Source organism: Neofelis nebulosa, chromosome 2 (assembly GCF_028018385.1).
Source record: "Neofelis nebulosa isolate mNeoNeb1 chromosome 2, mNeoNeb1.pri, whole genome shotgun sequence".
Lineage (NCBI taxonomy): Eukaryota > Metazoa > Chordata > Mammalia > Carnivora > Felidae > Neofelis > Neofelis nebulosa.
The window spans coordinates 167,010,481-167,023,277 of NC_080783.1; the positions used below are offsets into that span (position 1 = coordinate 167,010,481).

The following is a 12,797-nucleotide window of genomic DNA, read 5'->3' on the forward strand; positions in this document are numbered from 1 at the left end:
AGACCTGAGACTGCAAACAGCTAGAGCTGTTTTATTGTGTTGCCTTAGAGCCACTTCTGACTCCTCTTTCCCCTTTGCCCTGTCATGAAGACTTTGCCCTCTGCCCCTCTGCCCTTTGTCCTTAAAAGGTTCCGGACAACTGTCCTCTCCTTTCTATTTCACCCTGTTCAGCCTCTCACTACCTCTCCCTTCTTCTAAGTAGTCTTCCTGCTCTTTACTGACACATCCGTCCTCCTAAAGAATCACTCCATATACACCATGAGCTGAATGAAAAGCCTTCGATGACTACCCATGGCCTGAGTGTGGCTTTCTTGCCCAGACATTAATGTTACCATCCATGGACCCTTCCAGTGTTAGTTATAACCACTTATCTTCATCAATATTGTGGGGTTTTGTTTTGTTTTGTTTTTATCCAGTCTAGACTTCTTCCTGTATTCTGAACTCTATTGAACTTCTACTTAGCAACTTCATAATCTAGGTAAGTGCTACTTCCTTTATGAAGCCTTCCCTGATACCCTTAAACAGATAAAGATATTCTGGACTTTTCTTATGAAAACATATTCTAGCCTGTTCTGTGGCCACTTCCCAGTTCCTCTAGAGTCGAATTGTGTGTTACTATTATCTCTGTTGTTGGTGGTTAGGTGGCACAGTGCAATCAATGCATGTGATTCCTGCTTGAAAAGTTAAGATGCGTTCAATTTTATTGATAGGTGCTGTCAGGATATGTGGTCCATAGACTCAAGATGTTTTCAGTCTAGTAAGGAAAACAAAACTATTATTCACAAATTAGCTAGAGAATAATCAGGAGCCCAACTATGAGAGATAAAAGAAGAGAGAGAACAGGAAGGAAGGAATGGATGGAGAAGGATTTAGAGAAAAGGCAAGACCCAAGTCTGATGCTGAAAAGTAAAGAGAGATGCTTTAAGTGGGGGACGGGGCATTCTGGGTAGGGAAAAGCAGGAGTGAAGGCTCCATGGTAGGGGTACAGATCTGGGAAGAAGGATGTCACTTTCAGAACACCTATAGGAAAGCAAAATACTAGGAAAGTTCAGGGTGTTTCAAAGTGAAATAATTTCCTCAAATTTACAGTGTCATTTCTTTAAAATAAAGTTTTAGGGGTGCCTGGGTGGTTCAGTCAGCTGAACATCCCACTCTTGATTCAGCTCAGGCCATGATCCCAGGGTTCTGGGATGGAGCCCCATGTCAGGCTCCATTTTGAGCATGGAGCCTGCTTAAGATTCTCTCTCTCTGCCCCTCTCCCTGGCTCGTGCTGTCTCTCTCTAAAAAAAAAAAAAAAAGGGTAAGGTATACAATGTGTTGACCTGATACGTTTATATTTCACAATATGATTACCACCACGGTGTTAGCTAATACCTCCCTCAAAACTTTCTATCATAAAGCTTTGTGTGATAACCAGTATTCCTCCAAGTTAGTTGCAATTAGCGAGTTTTTACTGTATATTCTTATGCTACCATATAATTGCTAGAATTCATCATTGACTGTCTGAATTACAGTACATGGCAGTATGCGGGTAAACTGCTTCCTTTTTTGCTTTTTAACTACCGTCATGTTTTAAGGTTTTGATTCCTAACACAGCCTAGGACAGATGGTAAGAAATTATCTCATGGATGAGACTTCAGAACTCTAAAAAAAATAAAGCCATTTTTGTAATGGACTTTCTATGTCCTAAAGAATTTTCTTCATTCCAATTTACTCATGCAAAATTGCAATATGATTGCCCCTGCTATCATTCCAAGAGGGGAGATGTTCACAAATGTGTAATGAAAATATTCAGTCCATTTACTTACTGTACTTATGATCTAATCCATATTCAAAACTGGCCTAGGGAGGTTGACAAATATTGGTTGTAGTGAATTATTACATAGTCCTATTCCCACTAAGGCCCTAACAGAAAAAATAATGAAAATTCACCAATTCATAATGAAAAGTTACCTTAAAAGCCAGAACAAGCAGAAGGAAAGGGATTTCAAAAGCTACATTTTTTTCTTTTTTTTTAGTACAGGTTGTTTTTGAGAAAAATAAGACATCAATACATTTTAAAAGTATAAAGCATTAACTGTTTTCTCATCTGTTAAATTCTTTTTGATATGAATTACACATCATTTTTTCCTTAGAACTATAGCGTTGCTAATTTTCTCCACATGTGTACAATTTGTCTTTGACCTTTAACAAATGTCCTCTGGGCAGTTCACTTACCATCCAGGAACAACGCCTCAGCATCATTTCATATGCACACAAAGGGTTGAAAGCTCCGTAAAAATAAATGATCCATGATACAAGCCACATTAACCAGCAGAATAATAAGCTATTTCAGCCCTGTAAATTTTAATACCATCCATTCAAACCTGCACTGGGTCACTTTAGCATTAAATTCATAGGAACAAAATAGTAAATACACATGTTTTATTTGTTAAGCTACCAGCTATATATTTTGTGTAAAAGTTTGTTAGCCCAGGAAAATCAATTCAAAGGCACATCAGGCAGTGTATATTTAAAAGCAGTGTCTCTTTCCAATACATGATTTTAAGTGTTACAGATACATTTACTATTAAACATCATGTATATTTAATACGACGAGGTCTACTTCAGTGCCCTAAAAAGCCTTTGTTCACTTTACAGTTTCCATTATTGAAGAGCCAACATTCAGCTCTCCCACAATTTTGTAAAGTGCAGGCAACCCACAAGAGCTTCCAATTTTAGCGAGCAGCCCTGTGGGACAACAGTAATTGTTATGAAATCATTAATTCTACCTCAGCAGTTTCAACTGTCAGGTACATGTAACAATAATTGCAGTTAATGAATGCTGCTCAATTTATTAAGTACAAAATGAAAACCAGTATTCTTTTACATGCAGCATTGAGACACATTAACATTTATCATTTGTGTATACCATGTTGAATATTCTTCTGTCGTTTATTGGTCAGGGTATACAGCCATATTTTTTAAACTTGTCTTCATTAAAAAACAATGCAGGAAATTTTAACTGTCTATTTAAAGAGTAATTAAAGTAATTAGTACCAAAGTAATATTAAAAAAGAATCCACGTCTATGAAAAATGATCCAGTGGAACCAAAACTTAGTTCTTCTTTTGGATAAACAAGAGTTTTTCTTGCACCACACTTCCCTCCCTCAGTTCTTAGCAGAGCATGAAAAAGTCCAAAAATGCCAGTTGTTTGAAATATTACTGTTGTTTCTCAAACCTTTGAGCAGTGAAGCTTTTGTGTACATAGATACAGCTTATTTTGTGATTTAAAAAAGTAAGAACTACATTTCTTATTTTCAATCACTCAAAGTAAACAGCATAGACACTTGCAAGCGCAAAGAGAGAAGAATTTCTGAAAACATAAGATGAAAAGGTATCACTTTTAGGATCCCAGAGGCATCTGCTTCCAATAAAAATGTTCTGACTATTCAGTTGTCCAATGTGAACAATCACAATTAGCTTATACCGTGGAATCATCAGGTCCTTGACCTGGGCTTTAATAACCTAGAAATTAAAAGAACAACAACAAAAAAAGGTCCTCCCTTAGCCACATTGAAACTTAGAAGTCTTAATCTTTGTCAAAAATCTGGTGGATTTAAGAAAGTCACATGATGTATTGTAGATATTTTCAGTAATTGTGGAAACTTAACTATGATTTTCTTCAAGCACTGTTCTCATGAGATAGGACATTTAGAGACAAAATTATAGCACCAGCAATATATCTACATTTTCTAAGTCTCATGGAAAAATTGTAATTCAGAGAACAGGATTTAAAGGATTTATTACATTCTTTGAAAATCTATGTTAAGATGGCTTCCTTTCAAAGAATATTGGTATTAGAGTTCTACCACCGTGTTTATGTCCAATTAAGGGATCATACATCTGGAGTCTCCTGTAATATGACTATTCATGGATGTTTATTAAAGAGTTTGTTTTAAAGAAGAAACTAAAGAAAACCTAATGGAGGGCAACCACTTTAGTTGATACAAACAGAAATGTATTTAAAGGTTGCAGCATCTGTATTTGACAGCACTCAAAACAATTACCTTGAAGAAGAGAAAATGATCATTAAAATATTGTATCTTTGAAAAAAATGGTATCTTTGACAATAAAAATTTTAATAAATGGGGCAGTCGTATCCATTTTTTAAACAAAATACATGCAAAAATGATACACATAATGGTTGTTTTAAGGCAAAGGCTTTTTACACACACATACACACACACATATACACACGGAATATAACCTAAGAAATATTTTCATAAGATATACATAAACATTTTTACTGCTACTGCAAATTAATTGCCTTCATCAAAAAGTAGGGCGTTGTCCTTTTAGCAATATTCTAATTAAAGTTAACACTTCAGGCAAATCACATATATACCTCAGAAATTGTTTTAGTCATCTGTCTACAGAGCTCTGGCTCATACTGTTCTTCTTGTAGATACTTAGTTAACACATCTTTCAAAATGTGATTGACAATGACCACAGGAAAATGTTTGGTAGGACCTGAAAATACAGATGAAATTTCTTGAGTAATTTCAAATGACATCGTCCCCCCCCCCCCCCGCCCCCAGTAGGCTAATCAAAAGAGTACTGGATCATGGGGAGACCTTTAATCTTCTGAGTGGCCTCTATTTAAGGAAAAAAGTGGTCCTAATTAGGTTTCCAGTCAGGTTCTCTGGCAGAGGACCAGAAGACAACACACTCTTACCAGAGTGTGTGCCACACATTTACCAGACTACCTGAAGAGTGTACTTAATACCACCAAGGTTTGATATTGAAACTATCCTCCTCACCAGTGCCAGCTCCCACAATTAATGACTTATTTTAAAGTCTCAACATCTTTCTAACTGACCCCCACCCCCCAGCTCTTATATCTCCCCCTCCAATCTATGTATACCACACTACAACTGGAGGGGTCACTCTAAAACCCAGATCTGGCCATGATATTTCCCTTAGCAAAGTCAAAGGTCTAGCACCTACAGCCCCTTCATCCTCCATCACAGCTCTCTATGTCGATGCCTCCAGCCTCATGGACTTCATTTGTCTTGTACGGGAGCTTGTGTACATTCTTAAAAAGAAGAGCATCTTCCTCATCTTGTTCATCTGAGAAATATCCACTCATGCTTCAAGGCCAGCTCAAGTGGTTTTCTTCTCCAGAAAGCCTTCCTCCCCTCCTCAGGTAAAAAAAAAAAAATCATCCCTTTCTTCTCTGTACTCTCAATGCTCTGGGTCCCCACTGATCCTAATCTACCTGATAATAGCTCAATCATTTCTGCCTTTCTGGCCAGTGAAACGGTAAGCTAGATCATATGCTATCCTCCTCAGAGTCTAATACAATGCTAAAGGCATACAAAATGTTTAATGTATGGTTTCTGAATTTAACTACAAGTAAACATTGTATAGGTAATAATCATAGTACAGATAATAACTACTTTCATTGAACTTTTTCTACATGTCATGTACTGTGATAAGTATATATTTATTACCTTATATAATCTTCCAATAAATCATTGAGGTGACCCCTACTGTTATCTCCATTTAACAGATGGTAACGCAGAGGTTTAAATACATTGAGTAACTTGCCCAGAATCACACAGTGGCAGAGCTGGGATGTACTTATTTTATCTGACTCGAGAGCTTATATTCTTTTGTTTAAGTTTCTTTTATTCATTTTGAGAGAGAGAGGGAATGGAGGAAGGGGAGAGAGAGAGGGAGAGAGAGGGAGAGAGAGAATCCCAAGCAAGCTCTGCACTGTCAGAACAGAGCCCGACGCAGAGCTCAAACTCAGAAACTGCAAGATCATGACCTGAGCCGAAATTAAGAGTCAGACGCTTAACTGACTGAGCCACCCAGCCTCCCCTAGAGAGCTTATATTATTAATGACATTTAGTCCACATTCAAAGCAAAGGCCTTGGACAGACTTTCTTTATCCTGTATCCCAGGAATCTTCCCTGTACGTCCTGGGAATATTAACCTCATCACCCCTCTGTCATTGTACAACATGTACATGTGCCCAGAGCCTGGTGTAGAGTGGCTCAATCATTATCTGCCGTACTGATATGGATAAAGGAATGAGGTCAATAATTAAATTCAGTTGTATTTTAATAGTCATCAGTATGTCTTAAGTGTATTTATTTATTTATTTGGCTCCCATTTGGGGCCTGAACTCATGACCCTGAGATCAAGACCTGAGCTGAAATCAAGCGTTGGATGCTTAACCGACTGAGCCACCGAGGTGCCCTGTAAGTGTTTATTTTTAATGACTGTATCAGGGTCTAAAGAAATATATAGCACACTAAAATAAGGACAATTCCAGGAGTATTTAATGAAGAGACTCCTTAGGAAATTCTGAGCAGGATGTCAGAACAAAGGACAGTGCAATATCCCTTGCTAGTGAAACTGAGGGTTTTATCCTCAACCCACCCCAGTCTTAGGAATCGGAGAAGGGAACTCTTGATCCCGGAAGAGGCACATGGAGAGGGCTCCCTGGAGAGCAGCTATGCCCTTCCATTGGTGGATACAAACAGCGTGAGATGAACTCACAGTAGGCCATGGGGAATTAAACATTCTAGCTCACACTCCTCCCTCCCTCCCTCCTACTTCCTGCTGAAGTTTCCCATTGGCCAAACTTAACTAGAAGGTTACAGCCCATGCCTATTGTTGAGTTAGGTCAGCCTCCTGGGGCTCAATAAGTTGTATTTTTATTTTGATGATTATATAGGAATTGTTCAATTAAATCAGCATGGGGAATGGATCTGGATAGGTAAAAGGGAGACACATCTGATACAATGAGTATAATTAACCCCAATATTTAGTCAGCAGGAATCTATCTTCTACAGGACAGGGACAAGCAGTTGTAAACACAGAGGCATATAGGTTTGTAACTTCAGGTTGGTCCTGAGTGTTCCTACTTCATGGGGTCAGAGATAGGGCACCAACCCCGGTAGGTAAGTTCCTAAATACCTACAAGCCTCTGGGTTGTCTTCCTGTGGATCTCTTTTTTTTTTAATTAAAAAAAAATTTAATGTTTATTTACTTTTGAGAGAGAGAGAGAGAGAGAGAGAGAGAGAGACAGAGAGAGAAAACATGAGCAGGGGAGGGGCATGAGAGAGGGAGACACAGAATCTGAAGCAGGTTCCAGGCTCTGAGCTGTCAGCACAGAGCCCGATGCAGGTCTTGAACTCACGAACGGCAAGATCATGACCTGAGCCAAAGTCAGAGGCTTAACAACTGAGCCACCCAGATGCCCCCTTCCTGTGGATCTTTTAGATTTCCACTTGCATTCTATAGAGAAATGAGTCTAAATTTGAGGGTAATTTCCCCTTTCTATTTAAGAAATTTTAAAAAATGATACTACTGGCTTGGATTAAATTAAATAGACTATGTACATTCGAGATATACCTTTCTGTTTTTCACTCCCTCCTACCAAGCACACATATTATATGTACCTTAACCTACATAATTCACACAGAACTTAATTTGGCTGCATATTACAGTAACTTGTACACATCGTTCCCTTCAGCAAATAGTAAATTCCCCCAATGCAGATATTTGTCTGTCTAGTACTCCTCCCTGTCATTTGGGAACAGCATCTCCCCTCCTGGGAAGATGAGAGCTTCCCAATTCTAACCAAGATGTTTCTTTAGGATCTACCATGACCTCCTTTGAGCTGAAGTTCAGGTTATGGTTGATTGGCTCAGGAGTGGCACTTGTCCTAGGCCAGGCCAATTAGAATCCTTTCTCAGAATTTTGATTTTAAACTTGAAATAGGGGGTAAAAAGTCAGCCTCTTTCTGGCGATAAAAGTTATGACATGTGATCCTTAGGTACTGTGGGAGGCCATGATTCTCATCATGGAGAGGAAGCCAGGCCATAGTGAGAGGAGGAGGCCCACACCTAGTTAGTTCTGGGAAGACAGAATCCTGGTGGCACTTGAGTCTCTGTTTCCGGCTCTTACTGTCCAACTGCACCAATGTCCCTTCTGCACTTGGCTTTGTTTTCCTTGTTTTAAAATCTCATTAACCAGATTCTATTTTGAAAATATTTGGAGATATCATCATGTACTTTTTTTCTCACTTGTTCTGTGACCTCTTCCTTCCTGTGCAGCCAGAATCATCTTTTGCCTTGCTTAGGCTGGGATGCTGAGATGCAAAGAGAGAGAAAGAGTGGATGTTTAATTTTTGACTTCCCAAATAAGCTCCTGAATCTACTTTCAGAGTCAACTAATGGGAATGGCAAAGCTTTTATTCTTTTTCTTTACTTTACTTTATTTTTCTTTCTTTTTTTTGAGTGATTATTTTTTTAGGAGGAAAAAGCAAATGTTTCAATGTTTTTAAAAATAAAAAAGCAAAGACCTGAAGAAGGGTTGGGATGAAAAAAAAGAAAGGAAAAGAAAAGGAAAAGGAAAAAGAAAAGGAAGAAAGGAAAGGAAGGAAGGAAAGAAAGAAAAAAAAAGAAAAAGACTTGTCACAAAAATAGAATTAAGATAGAATAGATACAAATTTGGTTATTTAATATGTGTGTCAGCTTCTCCAAGTTGAGATAATAATAAGAATCACCACATACTGTTTTTTGTTATGATTAAATGAAGTAAAATATTTAAAATGCTTAGAAAAGTGCCTGCCATGCACAACCCCCCCTCCCCACTATGTATTTATTATTGTTAGTGTGGTTGTTATGGTTGCTACCTCATTTTGAGGGAAGAGATGGGGATTGTTCTTGCTGAGAAGGCACCAAGATCAGCGAGGGTGCAAGTAGGGAGGCAGTAAGACCTCCACAGTTAGGGGGGCGCCTGGGTGGCTCAGTCGGTTAAGCGTCCGACTTCGGCTCAGGTCATGATCTCACGGTCCATGAGTTCGAGCCCCGCATCGGGCTCTGTGCTGACAGCTCAGAGCCTGGAGCCTGTTTCAGATTCTGTGTCTCCCTCTCTCTGCCCCTCCCCCATTCATGCTCTGTCTCTCTCTGTCTCAAAAATAAATAAACGTTAAAAAAAAAAAAAATTAAAAAAAAAAAAAAAAAAAAAAAAAGACCTCCACAGTTAGGAAGGACCCTAAGGGGTGGAGTGAAGTCAGGGTGGAGAGCTTGACAGTTTCTGTCCATGAGAGCATCTGATGACAGGGCCTGATTATCCCATGGATGCTCGGCTCCAGTGATGTCTCCCTCTCTCTCCATCTTCAGGTTCTACTTTTCATTATGTTGACTACCTTCTCAGGCAGGCTGTCTCAGTGTGGCAGCAAAGATAGCCACCCATAGGTCTTGTCTGACCTGCTTACAGTCAGTGTTTTTAATTTCTTTTTTAATGTTTATTTATTTTTGAGAGAGAGAGAGAGAGCTGGGGAGGGGCAGAGAGAGAGGGAGACACAGAATCCAAAGCAAGGTCCAGGCTCTGAGCTGTCAACACAGAGCCCAAATGCGGGGCTCGAATCCATGAGCTGTGAGATCGTGACCTGAGCCGAAGCTGGATGCTCAACTGACTGAGCCACCCAGGCATCCTTACAGTCAGTGTTTTTAAAGAATCAGATACTTCTTTAACCATTGCTCCAGAAAAAAGTCCTGTGAAGAACTCATTCCATAATTAATATGCAATTAGATTACAGGTCACAGAAGGCCTTTCTTCTTAGTGATTTAAGTAAAGCCCTAGGCTCAGTTGCTTTGAGAAACAAGAACACAATGAATAAAGAAGCAATTTAAATGCGTTCCTCCACTTAATTCTCACAACATCCCCATAAGGTGTGGACTATTATCCTTTTTTACAGGTAAAGAAACTAAGATTTTGAGGATGGTGAATTCCTTGCTCAAACATCATTTAGGAATTGGCAAGATTAGTATTCAAATTCAGACACAGTGGATCCACATCTTGTATTTTTTTTCTATACTCATGTTTTATCAATTAATTAATGAGAAAATGTAAATGGTGTTTTATTACAAGAAATATATTTTGATTTTTCCATTCCCTTTTTGCTTTCATTAATTATACTTATGTTTCATCTCATTCTGGCTATAATTACTCCCTCAAGGGAAGATAAACACACTAAACATTTAAAATATGTTTAGATGAGGGGCGCCTGGGTGGCTCAGTTGGTTAAGCCTCTGACTTTAGCTCAGGTCATGATCTCACAGTTTGTGAGTTCAAGCCCTACACTGGGCTCTGTGCTGACAGCTCAGAGCTTGGAGTCTGCTTTGGATTCTGTTTCTGTCTCTCTGCCTCTCCCCCACTCACGTGTGTGTGCTCTCTCCTTCTCTCTCAAATATAAATAAATATTTTTAAAAACTTATAAAAAAATAAAATAGATGATACAAATATTGTTGGATGGAATGAGAAAAATTAGACACAACAATGCTGGTGATTGACAGTCCCCCCCCACCAACACACTCTTTTGGGAAGTACTGCATTGTAGATATGAGGAAATCTTTACCAGAGGTCCAAAGAGTACCTTTCAGATGCAGAATAAACCCAGAAACAAGTAGAAGTGGAAATACATTTTTGTTTGAATATGAATAAGATGGTTAGTTGAATGCTTAAGAAATAGATTGTCAAACATAAAAGACTTTAATCATAAAGGAATAATTCACATGAATTTTTGTAAGAAAATATGGGAAATACTTTATACTAAGATATTTCTTTTCTTTTTCTTTTTTTAAATATACTAAGGTGTTTCTAATATTACTTTTCTAACTTGGTTCAACACTCAGTACATCTAAAATACGTAAGATTATTTACTCTGTTTATTTGAGGATATAAGTTATGAAAACATATCCTTATGAAGAAGAAACAAAGGGCTTCATATTTTAATTCCTTTATCTTGTCAAAATCTGATTCAAAACCCTTTCAACATACAGAACCCAAAGTCCTAGGCATTGAACAGTTAAGATCTCTTAGTTATAAGTGGAGGAAAGCCTGACCCAAACATAGTTCATTTAATGAAAAGTCTAAGAGCAGATAGCTGGATTTAGGACTCTAGTAATGACATTGGGATTTGATTCTCTTATGCTCTCAGGAGTCATATGTAGGGGACAAGATGGCAAAAGCTGCTATACCCCTACCTCTTTCAGGTTTCAGAATCTAATCTGCTTCTTCAACAGCCCAAACAACACTTTCTGAGCTGAATCCCAAAGGCTTAGATTGGCTTGACCAATCAAAGGGTCATATGCTATCTCAGAATCAGTCACTATTGTATCTCTAAAGCTAGTGTCAGCTTCAGCAGAATGTTAGGGACCCAAAGTGTAATGATGGCAGTGGTGAGGCTTCCCCAAAGGAAACTGGGTAAGGTTACCAGAAGGGATGGCAGGAATATTAGTTGTCTACCCCAGGCACTGTGAAAATACCAGTAGACTGACTAATTATGGAGCCTTGTAATCCACGTAGTCTTGGGGATTACCCTAGAAAACTGGCTACAAGGCCTAATGAAATGCACTGATGGGCTATAATTTTCCTGAAGTTAACTGGCTGCAGATAGAACCACTGTGGCCCAGAGAGTCCTTCTTTTGGTCATTGGTAAGTCTCTATGGAATCTCTATATAGCAGTAATTATATAAAGTGGGCAGATAATAGTGGGCAGGTACACATTTAGAGAAAACAAGCTGGTCTATGAGAAAACATGAATCGGAAAATGTATTCACTGTGGACTGTGTCTGGGAGTATGGGGGCAGGTGCAAAGATCTTTGTTTTCAAAGACCCAAAACCTCAGTGGAAAGGGATAAACACCTCTGTCAATGGGGGACCAGGAATCATTTCCTTCTGCTTTGAAGGCTTTTTTCTCCACTTATCAACAACATTGGTTGGGTTGCTGGATAAAACTTGAATGCATATCTCTTTCACTTAACTCAAGTATATATAAAATAACTCCACAGGATAACTCAGAAACGCCGAGAAATGAACTTCTTAATTCAGTAATACACAAGACACATCAGCGCTGCCCAGTGAATTGCTTGGTATTTAGGAAACACTGATAAAGAAAATTAAGCAATGGGTGTTGGTCCCATTTTACAGAGGAAGAAATTACAACACATCAAATCACTTAATTAAGACCCCTTATATTGTGCTAATAATGAAGATGATGCCATGTTATCAGATATTATTTTAAGTAAATAATGAGATTATAAGTTTAAAATAGGAATGAGTGTAAAATAACACACCTAGTTGATAGGTGTTTTCCATCTGAACTGTAAGGCAAGAAGCATCATCCCGCTGGCTAGGTTCATCCATATAAGACACAGTACTCATGGAGCTAAAAGCAAGGAAGAAAACAAATTTCAATAGTTAATAATAATAATAATAACAACAACAACAACAAAACACATTGTTGCTTTCAGCAAAAATGTTACCAAGGTAAACCTTCCCTAAGAACATTTCAAGCAAGTCACAGGTAAATATCCCGGTGACACATTTAAAGTCAAAAACATTTCAGAATGGAAACATTAACGCATAGAGAAGTTACTTGGAGCAGGTCTCAATATAGCGGTTGAAGCCCAGTGCAGTCCAGTGAAGCCCAAGGCATCTGACTACTCACAAAGTATTCATGGATTGGTCTGTCTGTGTGGTAATGGAGTACCTGTTTCAAAAGCCATTTCAATGGCATGTCTACCACAATGCAGAGACTCTCTCCTCAAAATTAACAAAATTAACAAAAGGGACTGAGGAATACAGGAGGAAGCTTAAAATGTTGGGAAACAACTATATATATACATGGGATAATATACTTTATAAAAGTTTAGTAATATGTACCACACAAAATCCCTTTAGTAGAAAAAAGAAAAACAAGAAACTCACCCACATGGTGAGAGAAACC

The 12,797-nt window shown here is 38.4% G+C and overlaps 1 protein-coding gene across 2 annotated transcripts in view; it reads right to left on the reverse strand.

Annotated features, from left to right (window-relative positions):
* DYNLT5 (dynein light chain Tctex-type family member 5) overlaps nt 1-12,797 on the reverse strand; it is a 43,869-nt gene that overhangs the window by 10,978 nt on the left and 20,094 nt on the right. Inside the window, exons 3-5 of one of the 2 annotated variants that reach the window (XM_058717056.1) lie at nt 12,145-12,236; nt 4,389-4,513; nt 2,410-3,508 (exon numbers count right to left, since the gene is read on the reverse strand). In XM_058717056.1, the coding sequence (XP_058573039.1) occupies nt 3,305-3,508; nt 4,389-4,513; nt 12,145-12,236 (421 nt within the window). In that variant the 3' untranslated portion in view covers nt 2,410-3,304. Of the gene's footprint in view, nt 1-2,409; nt 3,509-4,388; nt 4,514-12,144; nt 12,237-12,797 lie in introns of those variants that run through there. The other variant, XM_058717057.1, reaches the window with a different exon arrangement.